Source organism: Heliangelus exortis, chromosome 3, assembly GCF_036169615.1.
Source record: "Heliangelus exortis chromosome 3, bHelExo1.hap1, whole genome shotgun sequence".
NCBI classification, from domain to species: Eukaryota; Metazoa; Chordata; class Aves; order Apodiformes; family Trochilidae; genus Heliangelus; species Heliangelus exortis.
Genome location: NC_092424.1, coordinates 31,426,838 through 31,441,581, shown reverse-complemented (window position 1 = coordinate 31,441,581; position 14,744 = coordinate 31,426,838). Strand labels below are relative to the sequence as shown.

Here is a 14,744-nt window from a genome sequence, read left to right as displayed (position 1 = left end):
CTGAGATGTGATGAGAAAACAGATCAGAAACCCCTGTCATGGGAGGTGGCTGCTTCCTCCTCCACTCACTGCTGATGGGAAAAAGGGAAGTTTGTAGTGGAGACTAAATGTATAGCATGGGAAGACAGGGAGCTACCTGTGTGTCAGTGGTAACCCAGGCTGCTCCACAGCTCTCACAGTAGCTGTATGATTGCTACTGCATTCTGATGCTCGTGGTGAGTAACAGCAATATAATAAGGTGAGAGTATTAAAGACCAATAACTGAGCTAACTGGAGTGCCACATAATGCCACATTGACCCAGAAAGGATGACCAAGCTGGAGCTTGTGTAGGTAACCTTAGCTTTTCATCAGTGCCCAGAACCTGCAGTGCTGAGGTCTTCAAGAAGAGAAGAAAAGGCTTTGACTGGAAAGGGGACATGTTTCTTAGCCAGGCCTTGATGTCAAACCCAGTGGTCAGCAAAACTGACAACCATATTGTAGCCCTTGGACAGGGATGCCAGTGAACACAAACTCTGAGCCATACTGCAAACAACTCCTGTGGTGAATAACCACCTTTCCTATCTCCCTTCACACTCACCATTTGCCAGGTGAATGGCTGCTCATCTCCAAAAACTAGAATCAGATGCCAGTGCCTCAAGAAGAACAAGCGTGGGAAATTGCAGAAGTTTTAGAGAAGAAAATCTTGTCAGGGAAATATGACAGCTGGTTCTGTCCCTAAAGACAAGGGAGGGATCACAAACTGGTTTGTCATCACGAGACAGCTGAAACAGCAACTGATCTCAAGTCATCAGATGGGTTATTCTCAGCTGATATTAGAATAACCCCACCAGATAAAAAATAATGGGGGAGATGTCCTAGATGAAGACACTGCATGAGGGGAGGACCTGAAACAATTCACTCTGAGGAGCTTGTCAGAAATAAGGCTGCAGCCCCACGTGGCAGAAGAAGGCACCAGAAGAGCTGGTGCTGGACACCACAGGAAGGATACCTGCATGCTGGCATGCAAGTGAGAAATGTCATCCCTGCTGCTGCTGTGGTTGGGCTGGACCAGTCTAATAGTTCCTCTCTGTAGTGTCCACCACTCAACTAGGTTGGTTGGTTGATGTCAAGGATGACTTCTGAGCAACAGCAAACTGTTTTCTTCCCTGTTCTCAGATGAAAATCACAGCTGCTCAGTGAGATGGGACTGAATCCCATCTAAAGTCTGCAAGAATATTAATCAAACATGGACCAGCTTGCTGTGAAATCTGCCTGGGCTTCTTCAGAAGCCCTGACAGCCACCTGTCAAAGCCAACAGGAATTGTTACACTAAGACTGGACAACCAGAAGGCACATTTCCTTCTCGTGAATACTCAGTATCTGCTCCATGGCTCTATTCAGGATTAAAGAGCTGAAGTGCTGAGAGCTTAACCAGTGTATGGGATATGTCAAATCCTGGCTCACAGCTGCCCTTATCCTGGAGCAGGTACTTCAGGCTCAGTTTGACACAGGTAAGGTTTGGTCAAAGTCTTTAGCTATCTCAGATGATAAGTGTGCCTCTTGCATTTGCTGTGCTGAATTTCTGAGCATAAAGAGCACCCATACTACATATTACTGGGGTTTGGCTTTATATCTCTGGTGGAGATCCTCCTCCTGTCTTCCATTCTACAGTGAGTTCCAGAGGATGATATCCCCAACTCCTCTGAAGTCTGCAGTCTGCTTTGGAGTGCAGTGGTCATGGCAAGGTTATTGCCCTTGCACTTCCATGCCAGATTAACATTTGCACAATGGAGAAATTATCAAGGAGTTTGTTATCTCAAGTTGCATTAAAGACAGGTCCTTTATGAAAGTGAACTGTGACCTGGATCACTTTTTTATTTTAAGTAATTACACAGGTGGTAAGAGGATATATGAAACAGAGGACTCACCTACGTACTGTTACCTAGGATACTCTTTCAAACCACAGCTTCTTCTTTTGCAACACTCGTGGAGCAGCAGAGCAAGGCTAAAACCAAGCTGTGCCTCTTGCATGATCAAAGGTTTGTAGATCCCTTTACATGGAGGCTAGATGGGAGGGTTCAGCTAGCCACCCCCTTCCTGCCTTCCATGGGAAGAAAGGAAACATACCACCCCAGCAGCCCCAAACCATGGGTCACTCAGACAAACACCAGTCTGCCCAAGACAGACAGTGGTGTGATTGAAGACAAGGTTTGTCCTGTACGAGTGCATACAGAATATTCCACACAGTAAACCCAGAAAAATTTAACAGGTGCTTCAGGTCTTTATTGTTGTTCTGGAGTAAGTGGTACACGGTCAAAACATTCTAATATAATCGGTGAACTCTGAAAACTAAGGCTTTCTTTAGGTTTCTAGTACCCTGGTGTTTTCTTTCCCAGAGTGTACATATAAAATCAAGTTAGAAAAACATGTATTGTTTCTAAACAACACAGATTGATGCAAAGCACAAAACTAAGACATACATTTTTATGACAGACCAGCTTCAGGCCTTGCAGCTTTGACACCAAGAGCAGAATCTCTTGGTCTGACATCATGCAACCCAAATGAGCTTGCTGATACACATGGATGGGGGATGTCAACCTTCTGCTTTGAGCAAAGAATTAAAAAAAACCCTGATGCTGATGAGGAAACATTTGATTGAGCAAATGAGAACTATCCTTAAAGCACATCACTGATCTCAACATAAAGCTGAGCCATGAGAAATGTGCTAATGAGTAAGTCTCAGAGTCAATGTGTCCCACAAAAAAGGGGTGTGTGTGATTCCTGGTGCACTAGCACCTTTAACCTAGCAGCACTGAAAACACTTCACTTATTTATCCAGCACAGAATCACAGAATCATTGAGGCTGAAAGATCAAGTCCAACCATAAGCCTAAAACTGCCAAGTCTACCACTAAACCATGTCCCCAAATGCCATCTCAGTGTGGTGCAAACATGGGAACAGGGTAAGAACAGTCTCTGAGAAATCCAAATATTAGAACCTTCTGAGTTTCCTAACCACTTTTTAAACAAAGAAGCTTCTATATCCACAAAGCTTTTTATTTGAATTTTTACCCATCTCACATTTTTATATGGGATGGAAAATGATGCACATCTGATGCACAACAATCACAACGCCAACACCCTTCCTTGTGAGAGGGGGATTCTTTGCTTTCCATGTGCTCCCCCCAGCACGATGGAGTCAGGCATTTAACCCTGACATTTCCAGCTGACAAGAGGATTACTCTTCCTCTTTGATCTCAAAATACATTGGAGAGGAGAATGACTTACAGATTTGAAGAATATTTACCAAACTGCACTGGGCTATGTGTTTGGCTCCAGCTGGGAGAAAACTCTTAGAAAGTGTCAACAGTGGACTGCATGTGATTTCGTTTTCAGAGCCTGAATCACACACAGACATAAAAGGTATTATAAATCTTCCACTGCTCCATGACCCAGACTCAGACTGTTGATTCAGATACATTTGATGACACCACAATGTCCTTTGAATGACCAAGGAAGGCACAGCTGGTATTAATGTCACCAACATGTATAACTTGTCCTCCAAAGTCATTCCTGAAGTCTGTGTTAAGGCTATTGTATAACCTTACAAAACTTTACCTTATAACCTTGCTATAAGGAGTAGCTTAACCATGGTTACTCCTGGGGTGAAAGCACACCTGTGGCTCAGGAGACACTACAGGAACTCTTTAGTTCTCCTCCGCTTTCACCATAAATGAGGTTTTTAAGTTTTCCCTTGTGACTGGTTACCTGGATGTGCAGGGAACTGCACAAAAGAAGAATATTAGGAGGAATAAAACCAGGCTAGGTGTATTTAAGCTGCAACCATACTTCTGGCATCACAGATTTCTACTAAAAAAAGTCATCATCGTGCAGAAAGAACTTCCTTCCACTTCTGATAATGAAACAGCAATTAGCGTTCTTCAGGTACTCAAACATAAAAAATAAAAAGAATAATTAAGTAACATAACCTTAAACATAAACCTAGTTTCATTTATTTAGAAGAAAAAGGGGATTTAAAAAATTAGACTAAAACAAATGGCTTCAAGTACTTTCTGCATAATAAGCAATCAATTATTCTAAGGGTAGATTTAAAAAATACTTGTTCACCTTGCAAGGGACGGTTGAAGAGAGGCTCGTGAGTCTTTCAAAAAACAGCCTTTGATATAAACACATTAGACAACACACTTAGTGTTGCAATTTGGAAGGAAACAGATGAGTCCACCATTATGATCCAAAGGTTGTGATCTGCAGCACAGTGTAAGACAGATTTTGCATTCTGCACTTTCACATTTCATGGCAGTGCCGTTCAACATCCAGAGCCAGGCCATCTTGACTTAGCTCAAACAAGCCTTCATGCAATAAACAACAAATATTTAGTCAGTCAGGAAGGTTCTGCAGCAATACAAAGATCAAGTGATTTAACATTTTTGAGGCTGAAAAATACATCTAACCTGAAGTGTCTTCTAAGTGCTAGCAATGTCTTTTACTACGTGCGCATGACCATTACTTGTATTTCATACAAGGAATACACTTGTGCCTTGACAGAGTTTAATCCTTCAGGTTTCCTGTATGTCGTGAAAATACCCGGAGGTGTTAAAGAGGGAGCTCCCAAAGAACCCCCAAAAATCACAAAGGTGGTTGGAAAAGGAATGATGTTATTGAGCCATCAAATGAATACAGCAAAGGGAAGATGTAACTCAATTTCCCTGTGCTATGGTGTCTGAACCCCATCTCTTACCAATACGGAGACAACCACTGCCTCAGATGCATCTCAGCAGGTCTGGCTGACAGTGACAGAACAAGAAGTCTTCTGCTTATCTCCATGGACACGTGAAGTACCCCAGGTAGCGATGTGAAAACCAAAATCAATGCTTCAAAAAAAAAAGCTTTTAAAAAAATGTTATCAATTAAACAAAGCCTACAAGCATTTCTTTCGAAAAAACATTTGCCAGCTAGTCACAGACATTTTTGTCTCTACCAGAACAAAACACCAATGAAACAACAAAAATGCAGGCACCCTATCCTGCAGCAATCCATACTACTGTAGGAATGAGTTTCCCACAGCTAGCAGGGAAACCAAAAGAGTACAAAACAGTGAGAAATCAAAATGTATCTGCAAAAGTCTATTAAACAATGGAGGAAGAGCTAGGACTGTTTTCTGTACTACAACACAAGACTTGAAGGCTTAGAAATCCTTCTGAGTTGAGTAGATGCAGTAGTGTTTGGAAAAGTTTATGTGAAAATATAATTTTAAAATAAGTTTGAATATTTGAAATAGAAAAAAGAAACAGAACAACTTCTCCCCCAAATTACACCTACTATCAAAACATTGTTAAACTTAGCAGCTTTCCAGGTCTGGTGCTTACACTATGATAATGTGATTATACATAAATCATACATCTGTCTCTCCTAGCTGGACAGTTTGGGTTTCTACATGGAAGTTCAGAGTATGTCACATTTATTAACATCCTTATGTTTGTTCAATAATCCAGCAATTTGTTTCTTAACTACAGAAGAAAGCAGTTGCTAGCTCCTTGCAAGAGCAGTGTTGAAATTACATTCAGAGATAAAAATTACCATTTTCACATGTGGTAACAACTAACATTTTTCTTTCTCTTCACAGAATCAAGTGCAAATGTCTAACAATAGTGATAAGAAAAGACAATTCTCACATGAAAATTTTCCCCTGTGCATGAGGCTTGCAGGACATCTCAAACCCACCCATTTTTACATCTTTTTCTGCTCCAGAACTATTTGTTTTTTATTTTAGCAACGGGAACTTTCTGTTGCTTTTTAAAATATCGATGACAAGCGAGTTCAATCAGTTCCAGCCCACCAAATATCTTTTGCTGTACAACAAAGATGATGATCATGGCTGCAAAATACCATCGTACAGAGCTGTACAGGTACAGCAGTGCAAGCATACCCAGTGGGAACACTGTCCAATACAGGAGTGAGATGCACTTAACCACAAGAACCCTGAGCTCAGATTTACACGGTGGAATAGTGCCTTGCTCTGTCACACTGAAGCATTTTTCACCTTCATAGAAGTGTCGGAGTCTTTCCTCTTTCTCCTCCCAACGTTTCTGGCACCAAAGCTGCAGCTCCTCCTTAGACGTGGGAATTGTCTCTATGGAATACCTCTGGACATGGAAGTGAATCTCCTTTGGGAAGTTTCCATTCAAAAGGTGCTTCTCTGTCTGAGGAATGTTTTGGGGATATGCCACAGTTATGTCATGAATAGCATCAAGATTGTCACCTAGAAGCAAAGTTTGGAGAAAAAAAGATTAATACAGATCACGCAGTGGTCAGAGCATGATCGCTTCAAGGCATGATTGAAAAATGTCCAAATTGTGGCAGAAATCCCAAAGATTTCCCAAAGAGGATCTTTTATCTGCTAGCATCTCTGAAGGCTGAAAGATCAAACTTTTCCCAGTCATTACTTGTTCTGAATCTGAGCAAAAATCTTTGGGAACAAAATTATACACAGTACAAACTAATGTAGAATTGTGACAGTGAGGATAAAGTCAGATTTAAAGGAGTGAAAATGAACATCTGATCTTGGATAAATAACACATTATGTGAGACTGATCTTCAGTTATTGAAACCTGTGCTTCAAGCTGAAATTGCTTTTAACTGATGAAATACAATTGTTATTCCTGTGAACACCAAAAAAGATGCAGTTTGATCCAAAGCAACCAGCACACACAAACCTGATCTCTGCAGACTGAGAAAACATAAGTGACACATCAGCTATCAGCTGATATCAGTTAAATATCAGCAGGTCATTACATCCAGGGCATCTCACAAAGGATGAGGACTGTCTCTATAGTTCAGCCAACTTTGCAGAACACAGGAATTGTGTGCCCCTTTCCTGGAAACATTCAATGCCAAGTTGGATGAGGCTTTGAGAACCTTGTCTTGTGGAAGGTGTCCCTGCTCTTGGCAGTGTGCTTGGAACTAGATGATCTTTAAGATCCCCTTCAGCTCAAACTGTTCTGTGATTCTATGATACCCAGAACTGTAAGGAGGTGAGCTGCTGCTTGCTGCATCCCACCTCTGGCAAAGAGAGTACAGCATAAATGGTGGAGAAGCCCAACTTTATTAAAAAACATTCAGTTAGCTAACTGGGCAAAGTGAATCTAGTTAACCATGTAAAAAGCAATTGCAGATTAGAAATTCAAGGAGATAATGATAAAAGACCCCTCTATTTTTGGGTATCAGAATTGCCAAATCGGGGTTTGCTAGTGCATCTCCATATGAAATGTTTTTACATTTTGCAGTTTCTAAATACCCTCTTTATCCCCTGGCCCCTCTGACCAGACATTCTTTTTAGATTTCATAAACTAAATTCTGCCAGCATAAAACTAATCTAAAAATAGGCACATGGTGTACTGGATGTTGCATAACTGTTAAATTCTGCCAGCAGTGATTTATCCCACTGTTTTTATTTGGCTGGCTGTCTCCAGGCAAAATAGATTTGGAGACTAAAAGCTGTCTCCAGTTGCAGCAATTGAAGACTTTTGTTATCACATATGATGTAACTTCTCAAAAAGATGATCAAGACCTACTCTTTAGCCGCACTTCCCCTTTTCATTTGCTCCCCTTCCTTGTCATTTTGGCATTCCCATGCAGCTCAAAAAATGACAGTGGCAGAACAGAAAGCTACTCTAAAAGGCCATGTACAGAATAATGTCTCTGAAGTTCTACTCCAAGTATCACAAGAGAGGGAGAAGCCCTACTCAGTCTTTAAGAGTATTTTATAACCGTGCTTATAACCTTCAGGATAGACAATCTCTATCCTGAACAATTTTGTGGCAGTTTACTTCTTTTTTTTTACAGAGCTATATATGGCTCCTAGGAGGTCTATAAGAGCAACACTCAATATTCCAGTTTTGTGTAGCTATGGGATACCATCCTATCTAAGCACAGAACCACTGTATTCTGCACAGGTAAAACCTGTCTTAACTCCTTCCAAGAGATGACAAAACGGATTGTTTTACAAACCCCTGTTGCAAGCATGCTGGACCTTAGCATAAACCATTTTAATTTTGAGAACAACTTGCATTTTCCTCCTCATTCTCCAAATATTTCTGCCATCAGAAGGAATTGTCATCCTACAGGACAGACATCCCCTAGTTCCTTGCCCACCTCTTATAACCTGTCTTCCTCCCAGTCCTCCATAGCTCCCCAGGTATTACTGGCACATAAAACCTCAAGAGGAAGGCCAAAAAAGCTCATCCTTCCTGAGATCTTTGTATGAAAAAAAAGTGTTCTATGAAAAGAGTTTTTGGCTACGTGAGTTCCTCACCCATCTTGCAGTCACTTGTGCCTTTGCAGTTAAACAGTCTGCCATTACATGCAAATATTCTTGAAAAATTAAGGCTTTACACCTAAGGATCACTGGCACATTGACCACAGGCAACAAATCATAACTTTTGCTTAAGGTACAGATTTTCTGACTCTGAAAGAGGGACTGGTAGAACTCGGCAGAACTCTCTGCATCCACACAGCTCGTCTGATCCCTTCAGCACAGATTTATTTCCGCCTGTGAATTCCTGAGCAAAAAAGGGAAGCCTCTACTCCTTACCCATGGATTTATCTATCTACAGACAAATATCTATTTGGATATCTGTCTATCCCTAGACAGATACCTTCCAGCAGGGCTTCATGCCAACTGTAGAAGGTCTACATGACATTATGGCTTTTAAAGTAGTTATCCAGTTACCCAGAACAAAGCTCAAATATGTGAGTACAGGAAGGTGGACTTTTTTTGCCTTACAAATGGGCAAACTGAGGCAAAGGGTGATTACATCAACTGCTCATGGTGTTCAACTTCAACCAGTACCTCATAATTCCCAGCTGCAAGGTACACCTGTTAAAGTATATTTTACACAAGAAGAAGTGAAATTTCAAAGGTAGATTTAGCATATATGAAAGCACAGGAACATCAGAAAAAGAGACAAGAAGAATACCAGGTTTCACATGCAAGAGGATTAGAGCCTTTCTCAACAGGACCCTTGTGTGTGATATACATACTTAAAAACTCCACAGAAATGGCAGCCTGAAGGTTGAATTTCCTAGCCAGACAAGCATGTGGAAAGGACCAGCTTCAATCAGTTTTCTACAGATGTTGAAAGATGCATGCCCAGGTAAGTGTTACATGCAGGACCCACACTGCACACTTGAACAGAAAAGGTTCTGCATATTCCCTGCTGCTTGAGCAGTGGATCTTCTAATATGGAGAGGGTCAATGCATCACTGCCAGCCATGGTACAAGTGCATCTCATGAAAAGACAAAAAGTTACAGCAGCAGAGGAAGGTAGGCCATTTGTGAACAGGTAGACCATTTTGACACAAAATTCCCTTAGGCCACGTTTAATCAGGCAGTTTGGAACCTGCATTCTTGGCTAGAACATCTTTACTGTCTCTGTTTCCCTCTAAACTTAAGCTTGTTCTCTCTGCAGTCTGGAAATATCTAACAGCACACATTTCAGATTAAAAGCAAGACACTAGTCAACCAGTAAGAGACAGTGATCCTCAATGAAGAGGATCTACAGGGCAGCTACTGATTTTAAGATACTTTTTCTGCCTGAATTTTTAAAATCTGCTTAAAAAAACTACTTGGTTTTTCTTCTGTAAGAAGAAATTGCCCTAAGGGAAGGCACATCATTCTCTCTCTCTAGTGGGTCAAAAATGAAGTAAATGTATTTGTTTATGGTTCAGAAAAGCTGTAGGTGGACAAAACACTTTTTTGCAATGCTTCTAGTGACATCTGAGGGATCTTCCTTATCCTGCATGTATCCACATTCCATTGGAGAAGGAATGAAGGACAGAGGAAATCAAATAATGTTGACAGTTTTGAACTTAAATCTAATTAAGCTAAGAAACTGCCATTAAGGCTAAAAAATCAGGCAGGTACCCCAGCTCCTGAGGACAAAGAAACACCAGTTTCAGTAGCTTCACTTTTATGAATTTCTTTTTCAGTAGTAGAACCATATATCCTTCATGCCCATGAACAATATTGTATCCCCTGCTTTATTAAAACATCTTGGAAAAGGAAAGCTTACTACAGTGCTCAGGAGTGAATATAAAGTTTATTTGTAATTGTTAGGTGGCTAGAAACTGCATAACATGCAGATGACGATTAATCCATGTCGTAGCCTCCATTTTGTTATGACAAGATGCCTCAAAAGCACTATTCCTTCTTCTTTTTAAACTTCCTGTGCTCCAATCAAAGTTATTTATATTCCAGGTTCTGTTAAAACAAGACATTACTTCAAGTGATCCCAATGCACAGCTGGCTGCTTTGGGCATTGCACTCAGATGTGGCAGAGGAAGAACTTACCAGGCCCATGATCAAAGTAACAGCAGCAGAGAAAGACACATTCCTTTCAAAATCAGCTCCAAGAACAAACTGGGACATTTTTTTCCCTAGCTACAACAGTTGCTCCATCACAATTTTTATTCTATGTTAGAAGTTGCAGCACCTTGTAGCCCAGTAGAGGTGAGGTTGCTGCAACCCCTGCCCCAGCTAGGAGGAAGTCTGTAAATACATTCCCAGTGTACAAACAAATACACAGGTATAATGTACAGTCATGGATGAATATGCATAGCACTCAAAATGGCCTCACAATGTTCCCCTCTCTGGCTGATTGGGATAAAGGTCTGTCAGTGGGAACTGGCCATAGACAGTCTGTGCTGGGCCTGGGTCCTTGGTTTTCCCAGGTGGTGGCACCTGGACACAGCAGGTCCTAGGCCTGCAGTCCCTCTCCAGTGGCTGGTACAGACCTCTTGTATGGACCTACATGCACTGTGAATCCATCCAGTAAATTTGCCTTAGACACAAAGGAACACTCTGTAGCTTTGATTCCTCTCCAGCTACCTCATGCAGAGTCAGACAAACATACAAACTGGTTTCAGGTGGCATCAGATCCTATAGTCTTCTCAGCCACTGCTTTGGACCTTGCAGTCCCTCCAGTAGCCAAACTCTGACCATCTGACTTACCCAGTATCTGACCAAGACTAATGGCCAGTTTGATACCTGACTCCCGAGTCTCTTGACCTCCTTACCTGCTAATTCTGCTCAATAGTTGTGACCCATCCCACACTGATATACTGCACCCACGTGATAGACATGGATCATGGTATCTCCAGTTGCTGACACTTGTACCTCCAGACATGCACCCACCAGGTCCCCTCACCCAGGAAAATAGTTAAAAATGGGATTCAATGAGAAGATAGGAAATACTGGACTGACTGAGTGAAAAGCATAGCCAGGTAAATGTACCGACCAGCCCCATTTACATAGGAACAGCCCCTTTACTCCTTATTCCTCTGTTTTCTCAAACTTGTTCCTCCCAAGCCATCTTGAATCATCCCTTTCCCCACTTTTGATTCCTCCCTTAAATTTTCCGTAATAAATTCTGTATCATCCCCAAATGCTCTTCTTGGGCATCCCCTAACAGGTCCCAAAGCCCTGCAAGGATTAGCCCCCAGCCCTCCCCAGTCTGCAAGGTGATGTATGGGAGCCACTCCCATTGACTCACTCTAATGGGTGTCACCCCTGGCCCATGGGCCAATGTCTCCCCTCTGACAGACCTCAGAGTTACTGGTGTAGGGGCTCTGTTTCTCCATATGGGTTCTGGGCTTTTCCTGATGCCCTTTTGTTTCTGTGCTCCTTTGTATGTGCACAGGCAAACCTCTAATCTCACTCCCTATTATAAAATCTTACAACCAAGAGCCTCTTAATAGGTTCAAAATGAAGATGTCACAGGTAAATTGAAAATTACCTTTATTTGTCTGTGTGTGCTCAGTAATATCATGTCTGCACAGTATTTTAATTTTAGGGAGAAAAAAATCATCCTGAGTAGTTTAAGGCAGGCTTAAACTATCTTCAGCTTCTATCAAACACATTTGCAAAAAAATATGGCAAGACAGCTGCAGTTGGTGAAAACCCCCAGAAGTGATGCTCAGCACCACAACACAGTCCCAGTGCTGGCAGGCTGGCTGGCAGGACCCATCCTCTCTGATATCAGCATTGCTTGGAAGCTTGAGTACTGCTTGTTCCTCAGTTATGATTCATGTCAGTGACAAGGATGCTTTCATGCTCATATTCAGGACTGAATACATAAGCAGCAAATTGAGGGCCAAAATGATGATTCAGAACAGAAGCTCTTAAAGCCAAAATGACCATCAGTGAGCCAAAAATGAGGATGGGCCTCATGGAAATCCATACAATGAATTACATAGACTCTCAGCAGCCTGGAAGGTGAACAGGCAGTCAAGTGTCCTCAGCATTGACAGTAGTGGCTATTACCCATTTCCACCCCTATCAAGGATCTCAGCAGCCAGAACTTGTCTTACTTTAGTTATCATTGACATTACTTTAAATCATGTGAGGATCACGCAGTCCCTTCCAGCAGAGATTTTATTCGTAACCACAGTACATTACAGAATAGCACACTGATGATTTGTTGAGCCAGAAAAGCTACACTGAGATGCTCTCACAACAAAATATTTGCAATCACCTCAAAATGTGCTGTTCTGTGAAAAGTGGGACCAGTATGTGAGACCCTTGGTCACTCCACTTTCCACCACAAGATAACTATAACTGCTTCCTCCTGCAAAGCATCATACCTTCATCACACAGCTCCAAGGGCTTCAAACTGCTCTGGGCTTCCATAAAACACTGGTTTTAGCTCCCCCATACATCTTTTATTATCCTCAACTTTAAATAGATTTCCTTAGGAAACCTGGTAGAAGAAGGCTTGGCATTTCTGTAAATAAACTCATCAGCAACATAATCAAAACAGATATGGAAACAAGTAGAACAAAAATACTTCTGCTAATATATGTGAGTATCATACATTAGCTTTGAGACAAAGACACATTTTTTGCACATTGAAACAAAACCCACCTAAAACTGCATACCAGGAAATATTACTTTCTTGGCTCCTGAGATCTGAGTAATTTGTCTTTGACAACACAGTATCAGGATGGAGCAGCTTCAAAGATTTACAGCCCTTCCTCAGAAGTATCATCCTCGTGAAGATTTAAAATTTCAGTCAGCCCTCTTTAAAGCAGTCGCATCAGCCAGGGTCAATCTAAATAATTTTCAACTCAGTAGTAATTGGAAATCTTTTTTGGGTAAGTGTAGTAATCAAATAAACAAACAAGCACACAAACAAAAAGACAGAATGATAATGCTGGCCTCGATTAACAGAGGAGAATGATCCTGCATACCAATTATTTTACTATCCAATTTTCCACAGGTGCTGTGATACAAGGAGAGAGAAGGACCTTCCACCTGATGACATGAAGGTGATAAGGAAACTTCACCTCTTGTCCTTGAGGTTGGGAGCCTGGTGAAGATACTGCTCTGGCTGCTTTCTGCTCCCCTGCAGGAAAGAGCTGGGCTCTGGGTGCTGCATAGAGGAGAAAGAATCCCCTACAAGGTACCTCCATCATGTCAAAACTTATATTCATACCTATCATCAATCATTACATGTACTTAATTCTTCTGTAAAATACCTTTAAATCATATAGTTTTGCATCCTGATGACACATCTCATTGATGTGTTAAACAAAACCACTAACTGAAGTTGTTGGTGTGAGAGAGGAAAATCAGCTGTGGCTTTGAAATCTCTGTAAATAACCTCACTTCTGTAATTTAAGATCAGACTGGAATGTTGTCATCATTTAATCTGGTCTCCTGAGTAACACAGGCCACAAGAGCTTATACAGAATGGTTTTGGTTTTGTCATGGGATGTTGCAAGACAGATATCCTGTGTTGTGCTAAATCTTCAGCATCACTACAATGAACTTGTAAAGCCAATAAAATCTAATCAACTTAAATATTTCTTACAGATTGAGTGGTTCCTTGCAAGACTATAAACCAGTGTTCCTACACTAGCAGGAGTAGACATCTCTCTTTTCTATATGGATGGGACGGAGGCTCTTTCCTTCAGCACACACACCTGCCAGCTCCCTCCTCTCCCAAAGAAATCAAAGTTAATGAATATAAGAAGGAAGACATGGTGTAGTTCAGTTATTCTATGAGAATCTGTACTGTGGGGAAGCTAAGACAGGATCAAGAAGTGTATTATCCTGATCTGCAAGCAAAGGATATATATTAAGTGATTAACTAATGCTTAGCTTGTAGATTAAACTGTACAAAAATACTTAGTCATGTCAAGCTGAAGTGAAATACAGATTTAGCTCAACACTACTGCTAGCATTATTTGCACAGCCACACTTTGGGGACAAACTACAAGTATGGGTTGAGATGCTGGATTTTTACACATTTCACAATTCTTTACAACCTTCATTAAGGCTTTACAGATACAACCCTATCTTACCATCTCCCCAGATGTCAGTCCTCTGACCCAGCTGTTACCAAAGCCACAGCCACTTCATCTGGAACATGACACTGTGTGGGTACAGGTGTCAACACAAACTGATTAGAGACTTCAAGAACTGAGTTTGCTTGTTTGAAAGAGGAATCTCTCAGCAGGTGAGGGAAGGGTGTGCAGGGGAGAGGGGGGACCCAGCCATGGTTAAGGGGAACGTGAGGAGATAGCTCCATCTGCAAGACTGCCTGGGGGCTGCTGCCCTTCAGTCTTCCCTTCCCAGCTCTGAGGGGAAATCACAAATCAAAAGCTGGTTGAGATATAAATAAAATACTAAATACCTTGAGAGAAGGGATAAAAGCATTGGAACAAGTTATTTTCAGCCATTAGGG

The 14,744-nt window shown here is 41.5% G+C and overlaps 1 protein-coding gene across 1 annotated transcript in view; it reads right to left on the bottom strand.

Moving 5' to 3' along the window:
* Positions 1-2,241: 2,241 nt before the first annotated feature.
* LCLAT1 (lysocardiolipin acyltransferase 1) overlaps positions 2,242-14,744 on the bottom strand; it is a 101,991-nt gene continuing 89,488 nt past the window's right edge. Inside the window, exon 7 of the mRNA XM_071739868.1 lies at positions 2,242-6,259. Coding sequence (XP_071595969.1) covers positions 5,751-6,259 — 509 coding nt within the window. The 3' untranslated portion in view covers positions 2,242-5,750. The remainder of the gene's footprint in view (positions 6,260-14,744) is intronic.